Source organism: Opisthocomus hoazin, chromosome 4 (genome assembly GCF_030867145.1).
Source record: "Opisthocomus hoazin isolate bOpiHoa1 chromosome 4, bOpiHoa1.hap1, whole genome shotgun sequence".
In the NCBI taxonomy this organism is placed as follows: Eukaryota; Metazoa; Chordata; class Aves; order Opisthocomiformes; family Opisthocomidae; genus Opisthocomus; species Opisthocomus hoazin.
Genome location: NC_134417.1, coordinates 47982069 through 48004510, shown reverse-complemented (window position 1 = coordinate 48004510; position 22442 = coordinate 47982069). Strand labels below are relative to the sequence as shown.

At 39.9% G+C, this 22442-nt stretch overlaps 1 protein-coding gene across 3 annotated transcripts; it reads right to left on the bottom strand.

The window, feature by feature from the left end:
- Window positions 1-544: 544 nt before the first annotated feature.
- Window positions 545-22143, bottom strand: TCAIM (T cell activation inhibitor, mitochondrial). 3 transcript variants are annotated; one of them, XM_075418939.1, is made up of 11 exons: window positions 22023-22142; window positions 19027-19103; window positions 15616-15751; window positions 14926-15079; window positions 13728-13974; window positions 12006-12128; window positions 9487-9584; window positions 7691-7782; window positions 5171-5403; window positions 4505-4636; window positions 545-1075 (listed from the first exon to the last, which is right to left on the bottom strand). In XM_075418939.1, exons 2-11 carry the CDS (start codon window positions 19053-19055, stop codon window positions 850-852), a joined length of 1470 nt encoding a protein of 489 aa, XP_075275054.1. In that variant the 5' UTR covers window positions 19056-19103; window positions 22023-22142; the 3' UTR covers window positions 545-849. The 3 variants fall into 3 exon arrangements, with proteins under 3 accessions (XP_075275054.1, XP_075275053.1, XP_075275055.1); XM_075418938.1 differs by having other exon boundaries at window positions 22031-22142; XM_075418940.1 differs by lacking the exon at window positions 12006-12128 and having other exon boundaries at window positions 22031-22143.
- Between the last annotated feature and the right edge of the window lie 299 nt (window positions 22144-22442).

Below are 22442 nucleotides of genomic sequence, written 5' to 3'. Positions count from 1 at the left end.
TGCAAACTCCTTGCTTTCACTGAGAAGTACTTACTCATGAAGACCATCCCACACAAATCAATGCTTCCTTTCCTTAAATGTCACATTAAACTACTGTGGTTTTCAGTGTTGTGAATGGGATCTGCAATCTGTTATAGTGTAAGTAAACAGGATTGCCTGTACTTATGGAGCAAACGCTGGAAAACAAGAGAGAACGACATCTCCTTTAAAGTAACTGCAGACACTACAACTGCAGTATTTTGAAATTCTAAGGCAACAATACTGGTCCAGCATATGAAAGCCCACTGTAGAGACTGAGCTAATGTACTGCTTTCTTCTGCAAAGTAGAAATACTCTGAAGTTTTTTCCCTTGCCCCCTTTTTTTTTTTTAAACTCAGTAACAGGTAGCAATATGAAATGCCAATATTGCTGCCACATAAGTTACGTACTCAACTTCTGGACGCGGTGAATCCCTTAAGATCACACATTATGTCTGGTTTCAGTAGAGCACTGTTTAAGAAGATCTGGCAATATTCCTGTATATTAAAAATACACACGCACATTTTTGCAGACTTGCAATTTAATATGTTTTCAAAATTCACTACAAAAACGCGGTTTCACAACTGCTACCACACACTGGGACTCCTACAGTAGTATGGAGAATGTACAGGTGCCTTTCCCAGAACCGGCAATACTGCGCATTGTGCAAATTGCCTAGGACTCCAACCCTTTTCGAGCAGCAGTTAGAAGAAAATTTGCCGGTTGAATACTGATATCAAAATACAGATTTAAATAATTTACTCTTAAAAACATTCATATTTATAGCCTCTTACAGAAAATAAACAATTCATCTGATTATCAGATATGTCCTCAGCTTTTCCAGTTCCAAGGTATACACAGGTCTCCATCCTGCAGCACAGAGTAGAAATGCGAAATGCAAAGGTGCATGCCGTGTAGGTACGGCAAGGATTCTTCTAGCAGTCGCTTGCAACAATCTATCATCTGTGCACTGGAAACACTGGGTTCCTTATACAGCCGATCCAAAGAAAATTTTTCAGTGGAAGTACTGATCAGCTCTTTTTCTGCAATCATCATCCTAGCAAATGAAGACAACATACAGTGACAAAATTAGAACTTTATCTCTTAAAAAAACCTCTTGAAATAAGTACATTTGTAGGTTATATGGATGTAAACAAAGGTGTCACTTCATGTATAGCTATTGTACAGCTTTCTGTGCAGGCTGATAGCCACGCCTGCCTCAGAGGCTAGACTGAACATGCTTCCGTGCCTATGGGCAAAAGCATGCCTACAGAGTCACAGCTGAAAGCCTGCACCACGACGCTTTTTTGCTCATCAGGTAATGGAGACAAAAACAAAATAAAAATCCTATTTTTAATTGGGAGGGATGAAGTACTTAAATAACCTTGAAAGCCTAAGCTTTAAGACTAAAATCATGTTAGTAATTCCTCTGTCGTCTTAACTAAGACCAGTACTCTGCATGTCATCAAAAACAACGGATGACAGGTACAGCCACCTGATGCATACTAAATGTGTTAATAACTTACTAATTGCAGGAAGTATATGGAATATTGAATTCACAGCTCGCACATGGTTTTCTCCATCCACCCCAGACAAAGAGTGGTAAGACACCACATGGCAAACTCAAGCTACTCAGAAATAAAGTTAATGTGCAGAATTAATAGAGAGTCACTGGATCATCTGACACAGAGACAGTTCAGGTTCAGCAAGACTTACTAGCTCAGACACTGTGCCACATTAACATAGCTATACTTCTTCCAGAGCCAGCATGGTTACAGAAACAGCACCATCGCTGCCCTACAACACAGACCCTGAGCTACCAGGGCTCCACAACTCCAACCTGACTCTAAGAGGAGCTACAAAGCAGCAGCCCACTTGCAGAGCTGCTGGCATGTGAATCCGCCCAAGTTAGGCACGGACACAGCTACTCTGTCAAAACTGACATCAGCTCACTGCTGAAGGGGCTCAACAGCACTCTGGAGCTCAGCCTGGAATCTCCATGTACTCACAGGGCACTACACTCTACGCTCTGCTGAGGCACTCGGATTGCTCTGCAAGAGCCCAGCCCAGCTCTGGCAGTCAGGGCTGAACTGAGCCAGTGAATTAACCTGGAGCAGACCTGTCCTCTTGACTGACCGTATCCATGCCACCCTCCCAAGCATGGTCTCTAATACCTGAGCACCAACATCTCCTGCTCTGTGAAACCTCAGGCTCCCTTGCAGTATATAAAGACAGCCGCACATAGTGAGACCCACGGGTTTATTTTTAGTTACTTCCACAAGGAGGCTTACAACTCTACCACAATACAAAACTGGCACTTCACAAAAGCAAGGGAAGGAAAACTAGATTCATACTAAATCCTGCATTACTAGAAGACTGACATTATCCACACAGATAAGCTAATTTTCTAGAGGAGCAGTGTCTGAACTCTCCAGTGTACCAGGTCATACAGAACTCCAGCTACACTATGCTATTTATTGTATGTAAAACATTCATCTGCTTGTGCAAAATAAATCCAGTACCTCCCAAAATATTTTCCTTTATCTCAGGGCCCCTTTAACAACCACAGGAGGCTAAGGAAAATCAGAAGTACAGAATGGGTTCTGTAGCATTAAGGAAGCATTAAGAGGAAAAGGAGTTTTCAGCTTCAGTAAAAAGACAACTAAGGGGAAAAACGACATCCACAAAGAAAAGTAGAGGTGATAAATACAGAATGACTGTTTTATATTTGCTACAGCACAAGAACAAGAGAATGCCAAATGAAACCATCAGGCTGCAGGACTATAAAACAAAGAACACCTCTTCCCCCCTTCATATACACAAGCTATAAGTAATTAAACGGTGCAACTTGCTGCCACGGGATATTCTGGAGCCACAAAGTACAAACTGGCTCAAAATTAGACAATTAAGAGGGGGAAAAAAGAAGATCTATTGAACACTCTTCACATGTGATAAAGTTTCCACATATTTTCTCAAGTGCAGTCAGTCAAACTGGGAAGGAGTACAGAGTAAATACCCCACTGCATTTTTTGCCCCACGCATACAGTCTTTCTGCCAGCTAACGGATGACAGGGACAGACCTTCCGTATGACCCAACATAGCTGCTGTTTACTGTTTTATACAAACCAGCAATCACCCAACACACAGCAGCAGAGCTGAGATATTTAGCTTGGCTCTTACGTTCTTACAACACAGCTGCTTACGCTCTGAGGGGAGCCCCACAATTCTTTCACAGCTAGCCTAAAGATGACATTTTCCCTTGATTCGTATCTTCATAATGTGGGGTTGTGCGAGGTTTTTGGAGAGCAAGTTACTCAGATGCAAATGCATGCAATTGCTACAACATCCCTCCCAACCTCTACAGACAATACTTCCCCAGTTTTCACATATGGAGAGCTACGCAAAGGGCTATTCAGCAGTTGTTATATGGCAAAAATAACCTCAAAGCTAGACTAGAGTTACAGAAAAATTCCAGCAAACCTCCATGCTTTACCAAAGTGAATCTCCAAAACATATCCTTCCAAGTAACCAGATCTTAATAGAGCTAAAACCATAAAGCCTTAAGGAAGATTCATGCCTAAAATAAACTTCAAAAAAAAAAAAACCAACCTGGATTTGTACACCATGCATACACTCATGACAGTGTGATATTTCAACAATTCATTAAAAGCTTTCCAAAGCAGAAAAACAAACTTGTAGTAACAACGTCTAAAAGGACAGTAACACCTAGCTACGTATCACAGTATTTTATTCAAAATAAAATCACAATCTCTACCTCATACTCTTAATCCTCAAAGACACATACAAGGTCAAGAACAAAATCTGCAGTTCTGATGGATACTGCAAGTCATGGACTTAATAATATTAGATATGGTACTACGACTCACTGTTGTCATCTCTCTCATATCACTCACATCTGTGAAAGAGTACCAAGGAGGTACTTCTCTTATCATTCTACCCCAATTTTTTTTCTTCCCTTCGTTAGGTGCTAACTAATCTTCTCCTCACCTAACTGACACACAACTAGGAATAATAATTCTCTAGTTGGTCTCAGTTACTTTTAGTTTAGATTTTACTGTTTTCTTGTCACAATGTGAGTAACATTAATAGAAGTTTGTTGCTTTTCTTATTCAATAAAAAGGTCTCTTCCTTTAAAAAAAAAAAAACAAAACACCTCCCCTCTGGGGAAATAATTGTAAGAAATTGACATACTTTTGTCTTGTAAGCAAAGATCTTTTATTTCCAAACAAAGCACAACTGTTTCTACAAGGTGAAGGACAGGTATTTTCCAACTGTTTGTGTTCACTGAACGCTGAAATTTTTAACTTAGTAAAGATGATAGGTAGAGTTCTATTTTATAAACCAAAGCTTTTTCCACCAAAAGAGCATGACTACATTCTTCAAACTTCTCCTCATCCTACAAATAAAACATATGAGATGCAAAGATTTTCATGAGCTAAATGTATTCAGTCACATGAACACTTACTCCTCCTTTCTTTTCAGGTTCTCTCTTGCTTCCTGTGCTTTGGCAAAAATAAACCATTGAAGGGTTGCAGGATCGCAGACTGTTGGGATTGTAAAGTGTCCAAATTCATGTAAGCTTGGTGTATACCTGTCACTAATGAAACATGATGGAAATAAAAAGCAAGGTATTATTTTTTCTTACGCAAGTATTTACATGAATTACTTTCATAATGAAGACAAAAGAATATCAGTTAAACACAATCAGAATAACTGGTAAAAAATTAATCAAGTTTACTTCATGAGAATACAGAAGTACCACACATAAAGCTTTTTTAAAATTACATTTCAAAAGCAACTGTCGAAAATGCTCAAAAATATAAACAGCAGCAACATCATCTACAGCTGACTGTCTACCTGACCGCATAAAACCTTTGATTTAAGCCCGCACAACACTGGTAAGATGAAGACAGAACTTTGATTCTAACTTAAATGAAATATGCAGATTTTCTTCAACCTGACTCCTTCTTAACCCATAAAAAGGCATTTAAAACCTTCAGAAAGACTTTGACATAATGAAAATTCGAGATTGTATTAGATTTCTTCTTAGTGAGAACAATAACCAGAGCAACAACAAAAAAAGAAAGACTAAAAGCTCTAAAAGGAAGAAACCTTTCCTGCAAATACCTACCTTTCCAGAATCATTTGCAAGCCTCGCAGACTGCGAGGATGAAAAGGTAGTCTACTGTCACGTAATCTATTATAGAAAGCGTCCAGAGTCTCGTAGTACTCTTCTAGAGTCAACAGGGCTTGCAGTTCTTCAATACATATTACTTGTATGCCTCCCAGAAGCTGGCTTATCCGATCTTCTAAGAACAGCAGCCTTTTTTGAAGTTCATAATAGTTTGGCAATCTCTCAAAAATCTGTGTGCACACACAAATATCTCCTATGTTGCAAAGCATGTAACGTAATTTTAAGAAATTAAAAAAATAACAAAAAGCTATAGGAGACAAGACACTTAACAATGCAAACATGGAACCCAAGTGGGGAAAAAAGTAAACAATACAAAAAATCAGAAACATCAAGTATATATATTTTTGGGCAAGATATAATAGAATAAGCTCATAAGTATTTTCAGTATTTATACCATAAAGGCACCAAAAGGTCCTAACAAGATTGATGGATGTTCTTCATCTCTACATATACAGAAATTAATAGTCCCAGATCCAAAAAAATGACTATCCGAGGCCTACATAAAGTGTTTATCACCACAGTTATAGTGGTAGAACTATTCAACATATAATCAAAAGTGTTTTTGCTGGTCTAATTTATACCAACTCTCAAAAAAGAAAAGTCTCTCTTCTTGCTGGAACTAGTTCTTTTCAAGGGTTTAGGTGATAACCTAGCTTGTTTTGAGTTTGAAACGAGAGCAGAACGGAAGACAGTACCAGACCTCTAATTCACGAAACCCATACCAGAAGAAGTTAAGAAGTGACCAGACTTGTAAGTCGAGACGTAGAAGGTGTGATAGGGAGAAGGCTGGAACAGGGCAAGAAGCGAAAAAGGAAAACGTGCTGTTGATAGTCACTACTTATCATCCACCCAGTTATTACCAGAACACAGTTTTCCATACAAAAAAATACTGCTGCTGGAACAAGTCAAGTGATTTCAGAATAATCTCTTTAGAAATTCAAGACAGCAGCAGAATCAGAGCAGCTTTGGGCACAACAGAATCCATTGGTTCAGCATTTCCATCTGTTGTAGAGAAAAACTGCAAAAATCCTCTAAATACCATGCCTCTGACCAAGCATTCCACAGACTGACTTGGACGCTATTCTACTGCTTCCTTTTTCTGATGAATAGTAACAAAAGTACTAGCACTTAGGACTGCTTTCTAAAATGGGTTAGAATTGGACAAAAAAAAATCTGTTCTCTAAAAACCAAGCAGCTAACCAAACTCATGAAGATTTTCATGGACTTTTTCTGCATATCACTTACCATCTTCAGTGCATTTTAAAATAAAAAGTCCTTGATTTCAGGTTCAAATACATACCTCTCCTCTGTCTTCCAAAGCAAATAACATCACCACAACCAACTCTACACTTTGTCCCATAGGCACAATACTTTGTGCGGATATATGACCCCTTCAGAAAACTGCTCAGCAAAAGTCAGAAAGAGGAAGCATCTGCCTTCTCAAGGAAGAGAGTGGGGTTTTTTAGTATTATTCAAAATAACACTTTTATTCCAATGATTATCAACACTCACAAAGCTCAGAGGAGAAAGTTTTGCACTAAGTTCTAGTTTCTCAGTTTAAGTTCTCTGTAAATCATTCACATTAACAAGTCATGGTTTGTTTTCTCCCTCAGTGAAACATGCATAGGCAAAATTCAAACAATCACCAGAGAAAGCTTTGGACCGAGTGCTAAATTTTTGTATTATTCATGGATTGGAATACACAAATAGAATATTCTGATACTCTAGCTGGGTGAAATTCCCAGCTACAAAATTCCACCAATTATCTCCTTTACAAAGAAATATTTTTGACAGAACTATCAATAACTTTTTAGCAACCAAGATTCAAGAAAATGTCCTTAAGTGACATGCTGAGACTACATATTTCATTTGTGGCCCTTTGCGTGTAATACTTTATCATTTAGGATGCCAGAAAGCTAGTCAACTCCGAACTTCACAGAAGCAGCAGCAGAATTCACACAGTCGTTACAGTTAAGTTTCTGCAACATCCACATCGTCTGTCTAAAACAGCAAAGTGGAGTCAGAGGGTTGGTTAGCAGCCATTGGCTGAAACAATCACATCACAATGCCCTTTAAGTCCCATTTTTACCAAAAATCTGAATAAAATTCCTAAATTCCTCATGAGAATGAGCTCTTTATGGATAATGGAATATTCTGCCAGTGCTCATTGCATAGACTGGAACACTACATAACAAATTAGTTTCCTTTGTATCTAATCAGGGGTAAGACTGATTTGTTAGTGAAAGCAGCAGTAAAGATGGGACAAAGATTGTTGTCAGTAACAGTATATCACAGGACTAAATTTAGAATGCAATGTACACAGTTACGCTAAACACAGTAGCTATGTGTTTGCTTTAAATTACTCAGCAGTTATCTCCACCAATTACTATTTTGGGTATAGTTTAAAGAAGGATGTCATAACAAGAGGCATCATCATTTACTTTGAAATCCTCTTACTTTGGTCCAGTGATGGTGAACATCCATGGTCCCCAGCATTATGTGGCCTGCTGCACTCATACCTGAACGGTCTGTAAATACCACCGTGTGTCCTAAATATTGAACAAAGTTATTTACTAATTCAGGTTATTGCAACTATTCCCACAATTATTTAAAGCTTAAATATGCTACTAACACATCACAAACAATGCATTTCTGCAGCACGCAGACACACACAAGTAGGTGCTTTCGTTACTCTCGAAAGATTATTGAAAACTCCAGTTCAAGATTTTTTTTTACACAAACCTTACCTAGCATTTGCCTTCTGCTTGTTTAATCTTGACAGATTTTTAGTTAACTGGACCTTTTTTCTTACAAATATTACTTTTAAAATAATAGAAAAATCTCAGCAGACAGCACATTCAAAGAATCTGTACAAATCACGTATACAAGAGGAAATATATGTTATATGCTTAAAATATATATTGAGAAGGTAAGGGCTGATCAAAACACTATTAGCACAGCCATTCAACACTACCTCCACAGAACTCTCTGCAATAGGCAAGCTATGAGAAGTGTCCTCACATTAGCACATTAGGTGGTGGGGTTTTTTTTAATTTGTTTTTTTCTTTTTTCTTTTTTTTTTTTTTAAAGAAAGAATAGAGACAATGTACAAGGATAATACCAGGCTTATTTTTTGGGAGGACAAATCAGTTTTGACTGAGTGTGAGTTTGTGGGTTCTTTTGTTATTTTTTTTATTTACAGTGAAGTACAAAGATTCTCAAGAATTCTTTAGGATAAAAGCACAGACAATTATTTATCGGAATAAGCTTCCACAAAAGTCTTCAGTGGGATGTATTAATCTACAAGACACGGCTTAAACAGAAGCTCCTGCTCTCAGAAATCAGAAATCCCTAACAAAGAGCAACACCGACTTTAAGGCATCTAGTCCACCCTTGTACCCCACAGCACGATCAACTGTACCTGTATAATTACTGACAGGTATTTGTCCAACATCTTATTAAAGATCTTCAAAGACGGAGACTACAACAGGTTCACAAGACAGACTTCTCTAGCACTTTAAATCCTCAGCAGGGTTAGGTAAAGCAACTAATTTGAAACCTGATACAATTTAAAACTACTACTTATTGTCCTACCCACTCTCTCTTTTGACAGAGGATTAAGCGAACCCTCAAATGAAAGCCACTCAAAACTAAGTATCTGCAGACAGGCATAAAATGTGGAGTTACAATTAGAGCAAAGAGTTACTGCCACAGGTCAAACAACTGTACAAGAAGAATGGTAGGTCAGGTTTACAGAACATTTTAGTTTTTCCTGAGAAGATACAGACTTCAGTATAGGTATTTTATGGAATGATTAAGAGAAGACAATATGATATTAAAGGTATTATACCAAGTTCTCCTTATATTAGCTCTTTAAAAAGCTAGTAGTGTTTGCTTCTTGAATCTATTATGGGTCACAATCCATTGCTACCTCCACCCTTTCAGCGATTCAGTCTGAATTTTTTAATTTCAGTGTTAGTACTAACTCTAATGCCTTCAAGTCACTCAGTTTACACTTATTAAGTAGTAAAATAGAAGCTGAGCATAGCGAATACACTGTAAGGAAAGGTCTCTAAGAAATACCCAGTAGCTCAGAATGTAAGTTCTCATCAGCTTTTCAGTAAGCCTGGCAGGTTTTTTGCAGTTATCAAAAGCATTCATGAAAAGCACTAGAGCTCCCTTGTCACGGAAGACTCACGCTCATCTTTGAATCAATACTGTATTAGGATATATCAAACAAGCAACAGAAATACCTTTAACATTCTTTAATACTTCAGGTCTTTGTTGGACTAAGCGACCTAGACTGTGTAGCTGGCTACAGCGGTGAGCAATACCCCAGCTTCTCTGCCACCTAAATAAAAATATAATTGAAAGGATTTCATTCTCAGCATTATTTAAAAAAAAAAACCACAAAACCAACTCTAACAAAATAACACTTCTTCAACAGTAATAAAAGCACAGGCCTACTTGAAAAGCTGTGTCATATGCTATTTTAACACAAAAACCTAAATAAAATTTCACGATCTCTGTTAAAGTGAGAGAAAAAAAAAAAGGAATAAAACCAGATACAGGAAAAAATAAATATAAAACCTGGTTGACTGAACTTGCAAATCTCTGCCCCAATAAGAAGGTTAGCAAGTAAATAGCAACAGACAACCCAGTATTTGGTTCAGTCCCCTTCAGTTCCTAGCCCAAAACATTACTATGATTCCTGTGGTAAGTTGCTATATAGATAAAATCATATTTTTTGTGGAGTAATTTTTCTATCTGTATTAATATATGTTAAACCATACAGGAGCGAAGTATTACACTGGTGACTTCAATATACATAGTTTTGACATCTCTTCCATCAAGACAGATCAGACAAACTATTAATTAAATTTCAAAAAGCATTTAAATTGTAAAGTTGTCCCAGTGTATTGAAAAGTTATTCTTGTACAAAGTTCTACCTGATATAAAATTCTCATAATGGGAAATTACCACTCCCTTACCGTACTGGTCTGGCTGGGATGGAGTTAAGTTTTCTTCATAGCACCTGTGTTCTGGATTTTTTAGTAAAACAGTGATGATAACACACCGATCTCTTGGTTATCGTGCAGTGCTGGCACAGTGTCCAGGTTTTCACTATTTCCCCCCACTCCACCCCCATCAGCGTGTAGGTTGGGGTGGACAAGAAACTGGGAAGGGACACAGCCAGGACAGGTGACTCCACCTGACCAAAGAGATATTCCAGACCTTATGACATTGTGCTCAGCAATAAATGCTGAGGGCAAAGAAGAGGAAGGGGGACCTTCATGGGCATCTGTCTTCCCAAGCAACCATTACACACGCTGAGTCCCTGCTTTCGAGAAGCGGCTAAACATCTGCCCGCTGACAGGGACTAGTGAATGAATTCCTCCTTTTGCTTTGCTTGAACACATAGTTTTGCTTCGCTTCACCTGTTAAAATTCTACCTTGATCCATGACTTCTCTTGCTCTTGCTTTTGCTTTTCCTATTCTCTTCCTCCCATCCTGCTGGGGGTGTACAAGCGAGCAGCTGTGTGGGTGCTTAGCTGCTGGCTGGGGTCAACCTACATCATCTCACCTTGGGAAATCTAACTGGCAAAAGCCACCCTGAGATGCAGAGAACGGGACTATGCCACAGCACTCACAAGGCAATTCAATCTATTATAATGCAAGTAATTCTAATAACTATTTACTGTTACCTAGCAGTACCACTTCCGCTTTCAGTAGCGCCAGGCAGGAATGTAAAAAGGTGGCTTATAGATCCTACCTTCTCTTCAGTTGTCCTAAACTTACGCATGGAATAAAGCTAAGGACCCCATTATTTTGCAAACCTCTGAACACCAGTGTTAGGCTGCAGGCTCACAAGTAGTTGTTTCCTTTTAAGATACTTGCTTGTCAGATTTCCTGACACTCACATTCTTTTCTGACTTATGGTTAATACAACTCTTGGAAGGTCAATAACTCTACAAGGAACACAGAAGTTTTTGGTGTATTTTAAAAGCAAAAACTGTAAGAAAATTAAATACCAGCCATAAATAAAACCAAGCCTACGCATTTATTACTAAAGACTGTTTCAGAAACTTGAAAAACCCCCACCACAGCACAGTTGCAGAGGATCAGAAATTGTGTTCACAAAAACTGGCTTCAGCTTAAAGGAAGCCAGGGCCCTTTACAGTGCAAAAGGAACAAAAGCATAATTTCAGAAGCTCCAGCTCTCTTTCCTCGTTAAAATGAGGTATTAACAGACCAGCCTTTGAAATAACCCCACAAAGTTTATTTTCCCATTGTTGAATACCCTCACTGCCATTTTCCCATCCTGAACATCCCACTTCAGGACATCCACATTCGAAGGGACAAAATTTAAATTATTTTCTGAAGAATATTCTGAAGAATCAAGGTTACCACCTGTACTCAACCCTTTCAAGCAAACAAATATCCCCCTTCTCTGGGGTGTGGGAAACAAGACACTAGAAAGAACAACATTTTTATGAAGCCTTCACAGGGTGTCAATACATACCATGTGCAAAGTTTCATTTCACTGCCAATCTAGTTATCTGTGTAGATATTAACTTGAATTCAGGAAGAACAATTTTATTGAGCAAGACACCCACACTAATGCATACGCACAGGTCTTACTTCAAGTGCTTATGTGTTTGCCTCAACTGGAGTCTACGTTATTAGTTATAAATACCAGGTCTTTTTGAGTAGATTGTAACAGGGAACTTCAACTGTCTTAATGCAAGTCCAACTGACCTAAATTTATTACCTGATATCTGAGAGCTGGAGTTGATGCAAGAGTTCAAATTTTAAACGTTCTAGTTCTTTTCTAAGTGGCAAACTCTTTTTCAGCTTTTTTACTGCACTTGCTTCATTATCATCTAGCCAGGATCTGAAAGAGGAGGAGGAAAAAACCCAACAGTAGACGCATGTTGTATTACCTTTCATGCAAACAGTACAACTAACTGAATTCTTATGGTTAATATAAATGTTTTATTTCAAGTTACCAGGTGAAGGGATTTTTTAAAAGTGGAGGACAGAAACTGAAATTGCTAAATGCTTCACCTTAAAATATCTAAAAAGGAAAACCTGGCACTTGATGTCTTTGGCAGAACTAGGTAATGAAACTGAACCAAAAGACACTGACAGTGTTACAATCGTAAGACTCTGAAAGCTGTAGAGCAGCAGATTAGTGTGATTTATGGGGGGCAGCTTCAGAACTTAGTGCTTAAATGAAAGAAATTTCTGCATGTCTGTCTTTAAAGAAACAACCAAAGTGATCGTAATAGACTATCAAATAAGGGAGGCGGTACTAAAGGGCCAAGTTAGGTAACTCTTACAGAGCTGCAATAAACATAGATTAAACAGGTCAAAGTTTTACAGTTCTTTTGTCCATAATCACAACCAGGCAAACTTTACTCACGGAGTACATATAAAATTTTCAATAAATAGATCATTCTAGGAAAACTTACTCTTTAAGAGATTCCGCCTTTGTTCGTAGCATAAACTTATTTTCATACTCCTATTTTTACAAACAAATACTTCCATTCTCACACTGTATTCTAAGTGAAAAAATTCAAACTCCGAAGCAAAAAGAGAGGCCCAATGCCAAATGGCTAGGTATTAAAACCAGACTGTTAATATGTAACTGTTTGTGGCACTTCTTGTAAATGTGTAAAAACAAGTACAAATATTCTCTAGTATGTTAAATCTCAGTTAAGTGATCTACAGTAACATATATTATAGTAGATTTATTTTTGAGGTGCTAGGTAAGATGAGGCGCATTCTTAGCTCTGAAGATCTGACCACCACAGTTCTCCACTTATTTCAAATGGTACCTAAGTCTTATCATTACAAAAAGTTTTTCAGGGCAGTATTTTTCACCCTTCCCCAAAATGAGCACATACAGATTTTATAAACAATCAAAGTCTAATACACAACACACTGCATTTAATGGAAGTTCAGTATTTCTAATTGCCTCGATGGAAATATTAAGGTTGGTATGCTGAACAAATCAGAAGCACACCACTAGGATACCTGGCACATTAAAACATTCTAAGCTTTGTCTGCATTCCCCAACAGAATGTGATAATGAAATACTAACAATTAAATTAATAGCCCTATAGTGTTGTGTAACAGAAGTCCTTTAAGAGGCAAGGAGCTATTTGGAGCAAGCGGAACCTCCACCTCCTTCTGAATTGCCACCAATATCCAACAAAACTGAAAAACTAGATCAACCCAAACTTGATTGACCAAACATGAATGCTGGCAAACAAGAATGCCTTGGCTTAGCTGGCGTTATAGTTATCCCAGGAGCTCATCTGAACTCTCTTTATAAATGATAAAAAGCATGACAGAATTACATGTCGGACAATGACATTTTGTATTGTTCAGAATGTTTATTGATTGTCTTTAAAAAAAAAAAAAAATCAGTATTAGCATAAGAACGATTTAGCTTACAAAATATCAGCTAAGTAAAAGCCTTACATACATTAAAGTTGTTTCCACTCTCTGGGCTTGTTCTAGTTCTTCCTCAGGATCCTTGAATCCAGTAAATGAATAATAAGTCTTATCCCATTTGATAGGTCTGTACAGTGTGCTTTTAGCTTCCTTGTGGGGCTGAGAGTTCACATTCAAACTTTGAACATGCTCCGTAGACAAACTGCAGGAGTTGAGAATATCTAATACTGTGCTCAGGAGATCTCTAGTATGTAACGTAAAACTGACTGCTCGAAATCCTATAAAATACAAGTACCACAAAATTAGTATTATTTAATTAAAATTATTTTAAATGCATTTGTATTTCTCTAATCTTACAAGAACCCAAGCAAGGCGTACATAGGTGGAAAATATTACAATACTGTTATTTCAATACTCACTGCAAAAAACACGTGCAGTTTAACCTTTAAAACTGTTATGTGTCCAAAAACAGAAATAGAGCTGTTTTAACTATCTGAATCTTTGGACAAATTCGAAACCTAGCTACAGATGCAGCATAACCCAAGAAAGGATGCTTTTGCTTTAGCAGTGGCAGCTTTGTCCAACAGCTCTACACAATCCACATTATTACTGACCATCACTCTGTATATACTTTACTGTAGAAGAGCAGTATGACAACAGCTCTTCACAGGATACCAACAGAATCTTCAGAACAAAACATTACACTCGCACACTGCCTAAAATAACGTCCCATCACTTTGCTATTGGGCCTTACTGCCCCATTAGAAAGCAAGTATTAGACTCAAGAGCAGAACACAGCTGCCAGTTCAACTGTTCTTTTAAGTAGACTGGACATAAAACTATTATTTTCTTGACAAACAGTATGATTTTGTTTTGTTGCACTAAGGTCCTTCACAATTTACTCAAGTGTACTGACTAGCAGGATATAGAATACAAAACTCATCTGTTAGTATTAAAAGCAGAAAAACTATCATTTACATCAACCTATGGTTTATACTTCCTCATACCGTAACTTGACTTCAACTTCATAATTTCTCATTCTTTCAATGTTTTTTAAAGGTTAAGATGTTTAATTACTTGGGATGGCCCTAGCTGTCTGATCTAATACATATTTTCATGGTTTGACAGGGTTTTATTCAGTTGAAAAGTCATTATGAGTGCACAAGGCTAAATAACGGTTTGAAAGAGTTTAAAAACAGGAAGACACATTCTGCACGATATAAAAGCACCTGAAGCACTGAAGGATTCTTGAACATTAGAAGCGTTTGGTTCTCTTTCTCTTACATAAAAAGTAAGCTGAGTTGGCTTAAAGCAGCGAAATCCTGGTTTCTGTAGATTCTCCAAGTAGCCATTCAACCTCTTCAGAGAGTTTTCATTTACTTCCTGTTTAAAAAAAAGAAAACAAAAATTACAGACGATTTATTTGGCCATTTTTCATCCAAACCTTCTTAATCTTACATGCAGAATTAGTTTTTACAAACTGCCAGCTGCTCTTAAGTAGTGATACAGTTCATACTCTCAGCATAAATAATTATCATGCGTTAATAAACTCTACGATGTACATACTTGTACATTCCAAAACACCACTTCTAAGGCTTTCAAGCTTAAAGAAATCCATTCATACAAATATAATGCACGGCATTTCAAAGTGATAAAGCAAGTAGTATGTATTATGAATTAGGCTGGAAGGATTCAGTATTCTCTTTATAAAAATTAAACAGAAAATATGACTGATAAATGACGGGTGTTGAAGGGATCTATCCTTGTTAAAAATAAAGAAAGTGCATCTTATTGTTCTTTGGTAACAACCACATTCAATTCTAATATTACGTTTGTTTCTCTGACAACAGGAAAACCAGAAAATTTCCATCTTTGATATATGACAAATTTACAAAGAAAGCACACTAAAAGATTATTACCCTCTCTTTGGGATGCTGGCCAAAGAAATCTGGATGTACAGCAAAATAGAAAGGTCTGAGAGCATTGATGGCATCAGCTCCTGACAAAGTTCTTGACTGAAGAACACACTGTAGCAATAGCTTCTCAAGACATAACCTAATAAAATAATAAAGTGTTTATGTATGATGCAACGAATCAAGTGACAAACTGATATAAAATACACTAGAATGTGACAGAATGGAGTAAACATTCACAGTTGCAAGTATAATCATTTAAAACTGATATTAGAAGTCCGAATTCTGGGTTTTTTCCCTTGGGACTCACAAAGCTGTATTTATAGAGAGCAAATCCAACAGGTTTGAGAGATGGTGGATGCCAACGGCTGACTAAAGACACATAAATAAGTACAATAACTTTTCCCTCTACTTTCTCAAAGCAGGCTCAAATAAAAAATTCCCCAGTCAAGTAGTTCGAATGATGAAGACTGGCTTTAGTGGTATTTTTTGCAGCCTTTGCTGAAGCTGTTCTTAAAAGCCAACCCTTACGTACTTTTGAACCTCCAAGTTAAAAAGACCAACCCAGTATTTTTCAAGCAGTGCCAAAAGAATATTAAATTTTACCCAGGAATAATAATCATAATTCAATCAAAAGAAGTTCTGCATTAGTTTGAGGGCCAAATACTTGTGCCCGTTAAAAAAAAAAAAAATTAACTCTGCTTTCCCAAACATACTCTTCTATAGGAGACCTCAAGCAAAAAGACAGTACTTTTTTGCCCTTTGTTCTTCACTGAAATAGAAGAAAACAAGGCCTAAAAGAAATTTCAATGGTAAGAAAAGCAGATTGTTTCACCTAAGATCAGAAGGAAAAGTTAAGTAGAAGAAGTTCTAGGAAGTTCAGAAAGTACAAAAGATTGAATACCTCCAATTACACATAAATTAAACAACAGCTCGGCAAAGAGCACACTTGCGTAACAGAAGACCAAAATGGAAGGAAAAACAAGTTATGAACTAAAGACCACCAAAATTTCCTGTCACAGATCAAAGCTGACATTCAGCTTAGCAAACTAATTACCAAGAGACAGCGTATACAAAAGTAGCAAGAAAACGTGGATTGGTAAATATTTAGTAACAGATTTCTCCTTCAGCTAATTTCACAGGCTAACAAATTCAACCAGGCAACCATTTTCTCTGTGGTTAATGTTCATGTTCGCTTGCAACTCGGAAGAGCAGGGATTCTGCTCTTTTAAGCAATACAGTGCTGTTTCACTCCTCACATGATACATTCAAACTGCAAGCACTGAACAGGGAAATATATGGCAGATTTGAGGCAAAGTTGCTTCCAATCCACATAAAACTAATAACTTTATTAATAACAGGAAGCAAGACTGTTTTATAAAGAACTATTTGCTCAGCATCCTAGACCAAATAATCATCCTGCACAGAGAAACATGTGAGACTATCTCCTGACTGCTTTCACTAATTAAAAAAAAAATCTGCAAATCTGTGCTCAGACAATAAGCAGTATTTTTCATTGTGGCATATGGTAGAGTAAATGACCACAGTTGTCAAGCAGATGCAATGACCCTTCCTTTACCTTTTCCTGTCAACCTTTCCAGCTCTTCAATTAGAAACATGAAAGCAGTTAAAACTAATGTTTTCTGCCTAAGAGGTAGGCAAATATTTAATTAGTAGGTCTTAAAAGTCAGCTTGCTGAAAACAGGAGAAGTTTTTGTAGAAAAGTGGGATGGAAAACCTGTAATGTAAGATGACTGATGAAATTTCAAACTGTTACGATTAAAACAAATTTTCATGCATGAAGATTAAAAAAAAAAAAAAAAAAAAAAGTATTACCAGCAAACACTTCTACCTCCTTGCTGGCTGCATCTGAGAAAGACACTAAGACTAGTCACCACTACAGCCCATGATCCCGCTCAAAACAGCAGGATGAAGTACCACAGCAATACCATGATTTTATGGAGACCAAAAGCTCTCAGTAACAAGAACACGCCACAGTTGCTCAGTGATGCAAGAAAAAAAACCTCTACCTGACCTGGCAAGAAAGGAAGCAAAGAACACTGAGTAAAAGTCCACTTGATCACATGCTTTACCGTTTTGGATCCAGAAACACCAAAATAATTGTGTTGCTGACAAAAAAATAGCAGATTTTTTTTTTTTTTTGGTAGCAAGTGGACACAAAGTGATAAAAAGGAAAAAAAAAAAATCTTTCCAACAAAGGGGGGAAAAAAAGTAGTAAATTAACCAGCTACCTATCTGATGAAAGTTTTGACTAACAGCCATGCAAGAAACCCACATCCTCCTAGACCTCGCTGCTCGGAGGAAGTAAGGAGCTCAGTTCTTTCCATCTTCTTCATGCACCATTTTCCACATCCACTCTCAAGCAACATTGCATGCTGTTTCCAGTAGCTAGGAAAAAAGTTCCAGCGTACCTGGAAACTACTAATCATACTACAAAGTTTATTAATCATAAATTTCCATCTGGTATACTACAAGAAAAATGGCCAAGTATGGTTAACTTCAGTTCTCTTGTTTTGTATCTAAACACCACTGTCATGCTAGTAGGAAGGCTCAGGATTCCAGCCAAAGGTCTATTTTGAACTTGCTTAAAAGAGAAACGCTCAAAGGCCAGAATTAGTCTGCGTGACACAAGGAAGAATTCATTCACTGAAGGTGAAAGGCAGAACTCTGAGGCATCCTTCCAGTGAACTGACAAATAAACGAATTAAAATGAATTTAGAGAGACAAAATGCAAGAAAGATGCTTACGGCTTCACTCACAAGGAGCAAAGATTGTTCCAAGAGCTTCAATCAGATCTGAAGCGCAGAGAAAGGCTTCGTGTTAAAATCAAGGTCATAACCACTTCGAGGACAGCAGCCTCCACTTCATGAAAGATATGAAACACAATCTCCGCTAGAACAGATTATGCAATTGTACTCGAGGACTGATTTAATTTATTGATTAAATAATTCCCTTCAGCTTTCTTTGTTTTTTCTTCACAACTCTCTGAAGTTTAACTTTTTGGCTTATATAGCTTTGGCACTGAAAAGCTTTGTTAAATTAAGCTCATTATTACAGATATATTCACTCATTTTGAAATGCTGAGCTTTAATAACTCAATAACGCACTAATACATTGGATATCATATTCAGATTTAGACTACCACTTTCTCATAATTAAGCTATTAAAACCCTTGTTTTGTTAAGAGCCTTTTTAATGTCTCACTCGAGGATAAGCATACGGCATTTGGAGATTTTCAACTATGGATGCTCTGTTGAAAGCTTCAAGCTGTAAAGATGAGAAAGTCAAAGAAATAAGCATTAAACAAAAATACCAAACCAATTTTACATACAGGCAAGTCTTTAGCAAACATTTAAACATACGCTAAAGGTAAATCAGGTTAGCAGCATGCCATACCTTCTCATGGGTCTCAGGCAGCAAAACATTTCAGCAACTCAAAGGTCAAGGCCAAATTTCAGTCATCCACTAACTCACTTGAAAAAAAGAAAAAAAAACCCCTGTTTAATAACGGACATGAGTATTTTTCTCTGTTACTTATCAGTGCATTCTCTAAATCCTAGGCAATAACTTTTAAGTCACACTAGTAACACAAAATTGAGAAATCACACACACCCTGAAGTTTTGCATAAGAATGCTTTCCGTTTCCTCTACTAACAGCGAGTCTTAAAAATATTAAGAGTTGTTACCATATTTTGATTTGAAGATAAATATTTAAAGACGTTCCAGTTAGGAAAACAACCCTAAAAAATTATGTATTGAAAATGTTTCCCACTCTTCCTGATGTTCAGTTTTTGTCTGAAGTCTAAAACCAAAAAACCTGAAGCTTTCTTTAAGCACTAACACATACCAGTCTGCGGAACTCCCTGTAAATGTTTACTGTGTTAAGTCCAAAATTTTCAGACCCATGATAATACTTTAAAATTTATATGCCAACTATTTTATGGGGCCACAATATAAAACCAAAGGGAAGACACTGTAAGAGAACAATGCCTGGAAATCATAGAATAGTTTGGGTTGGAAGGCAGATTTCAAGGTCATCTAGCCCAACTCCCCTGCAATGAGCAGGGACATCTTCAACTAGACCAGGTTGCTCAGAGTCCCATCCAACCTGACCTGGAATGTTTCTAGGGATGGAGAATCTACCACCTCTCTGGGCAACCCGTTCCAGTGTTCCACCACCCTCATTGTAAAGAATCTCTTCCTTATATCCAGTCTAAATCTACCCTCTTTTAGTTTAAAGCCATCACCTTTTCTCCTATCACAACAGGCCCTAATAAAAAGTTTGTCCCCATCTTTCCTATAAGCCCCCTTTAAGTACTTAAAGGCTGCAATTAGGTCTCCCCACAGCCTTCCCTTCTCCAGGTTGAACAACCCCAACTCTCTCAGCCTGTCCTCATAGGAGAGGTGCTCCAGCCCTCGGATTATCTTTGTAGCCCTCCTCTGGACCTGCTCCAACACATCCATGGCCTTCTTGTGCTGGGGACTTGTCTTGAGCTTGTCCAGGTCCCCCTGGATGGCATCCCATCCTCTGGTGTGTCAACTGCACCACTCAGCTTGGTGTCATCTGCAAACTTGCTGAGAGCGCACTCAATCCAGCTATGTCACTAATGAAGATATTAAACAGTACTGGTCCCACCCAGTACGGACCCCTGAGGGACACCAATCTCCATCCGGACATTGAGCCATTGGCCACTACCTCTGCATGGGACCACCCAACCAATTCCTCAGCCACCAAACAGTCCAGCCATCAAACCCGTATCCTCCCAATTCAGAGAGAAGGATGTTGTGAGGGACTGTGTCGAAGGCCTTACAGGAGCCCGGACAGATGACATCTGCAGCTCTTCCCTTGTCCACTGGTCTAGCCACGCCATCACACAAAGCCACTAGGCTGGTCAGGCAGGACTTGCCCTTGATGATATCTTTATCAAAAGTTTTCTGGCATTGATAAAAATGAATCAGCAACTTTTACCAGTAACTTCTGCACCATGCAACTGTAATTGAGTGTTTTCCAACAGGAGATAAACCACTTGGCATGCCAGAGTGCAAACATATACCTAAATATTAGGAATTATGAGGGAAGCTCCTTACTGGCAATATTTTCTCGTATGTTTTCATGCTCTTTTTTTTTTCAAAATACACTTTGCACTTTTCAAAACAACATATTCCCACTAAGTGTGCCCTTTTAAAGCACCCAGGATGAGCAGGTATCAGAGAAACAGCCTCCCTGTTCCAACACAGAGTAACACCTCCTATGACTGTCTCTCAAAACACTTGAGGTTTCAGAAGTGCATCTTAGCAATACAAATATACTTAATCAAGAACAGAAATTGCTTGCCAGATCTTTTACTAGAGGCAAACAGGCTGAGGAAAAAAACATGCTGAGCTAAAACATCCCCCCCCAAACTTTGTAATTTGTCTTCCGATTTTCAACCAGGTGGGCAAGACAATAATAATTCCATTTTTACTGCCCCTAACAACAGTCCTAATCGTAAACTAAGTTAAATACGTTAACAAGCCCTCTGGTAATAACACAGCTTTCTCTCTCCGTAATTTTAGCTTCAGGGATTCGGACAGAGGATGGAAAAAACCCATTACCTCACTAATCTGCGGCGACACTTTATATAACCAGACAAAAGCAGCATTGTTTTAAACGCTCTATTATAAACTGCTCAGAAATTGTTACACTGCTCAGTTAAAAAACAAAATCCCCGGTGTGGAGCGAGTTCCGCCTGCCCCCACCTCGCAGCCGGGCTCTCTCTCACCACACGGAGCGCTCCCGGCGCCGCAGAGGCCCCTGGAACCGGGCACGGCGCGGCCCCAGCGCCCACCTCAGCGCCCACCCGCGCCGGGCCCCGACGGCGGCGTGAGGGGAAGCGACGGTCGGCACTGCCCGAAGGAAGCGAGCCCCAGCGACCCAGCCACCAACCGCTGTAACCGGTAACAGCGGAGCCCTGGCGGAATCCAGTTTAAAGCCCACGGTCCTGCCCGCAGCCGCCTCACGGCACAGCCGTCCGCGCCGCGGGCCTTCCCCCCCCCGCCGCCACGCAGGCGCCGCGACACGACAAGCGATCCCGCCAGCAGCAGCGCTCGGAAGCGCCGGTGCCCACCGCCCCCGGGCCGGCCGCTGCGCCCGGGCAGGTGCCCCGGCGCTCGGCCACCGGAGAACGGCGGCACCGAGCTGGCGCCTGCCGCCCCGCTTCCCCGCGACAGCCCACGGAGACCCGGCGGCCCTCGGCTACCCGCCGCCCCGCGCCCGGCCCGGTTTCGGCTCAGCCCCCCCCGTCCCCAGCCTCGCACCGTGCTCCGACGCTAGCGACGGCCGAGCCGACCCCCCGCGGGGCTGCGCTGTCTGCCCCTCTCACCCCCCTCTGCCCGGTGTCCCCGGCCCGTACCCCCTTACCGCCACGGCCGGACAGCGCCCGCCGGGGCTCGTCCCCCATCGCCCGGCGCAGCCGCCCCCGCCGACGGCCCCGGAGGTGGCGGGAGGGGGCGGGGCCGCGCCGCGGCGGGCGAGGGGATTCCCGCCGGGGGCGGGGCCGGTGGGGACAGCGCGCGCCTGCGCTCCGAGCCCCGGCGGCTCCTGCGCGAGCGCTCGCTCCTCCACCGTCTCCCCGCGCCCCCGCCCCCCGCCGATCACGTGGCGGCCGCGCGCCCTCCCCCGCGCAGGCGCGGTAGGCCGTCGTCAGCCGCGCTGGGGCAGCACTCAGGGACGCTGAGGGCCCCCCCGGGGTCGGGGGCGAAAATGGCGGCTGGGGCGGCGGTGGCCGTGCGAGCGGCTTCGCGCGACGTGAGGCGCCGCGGACCGGAGGATC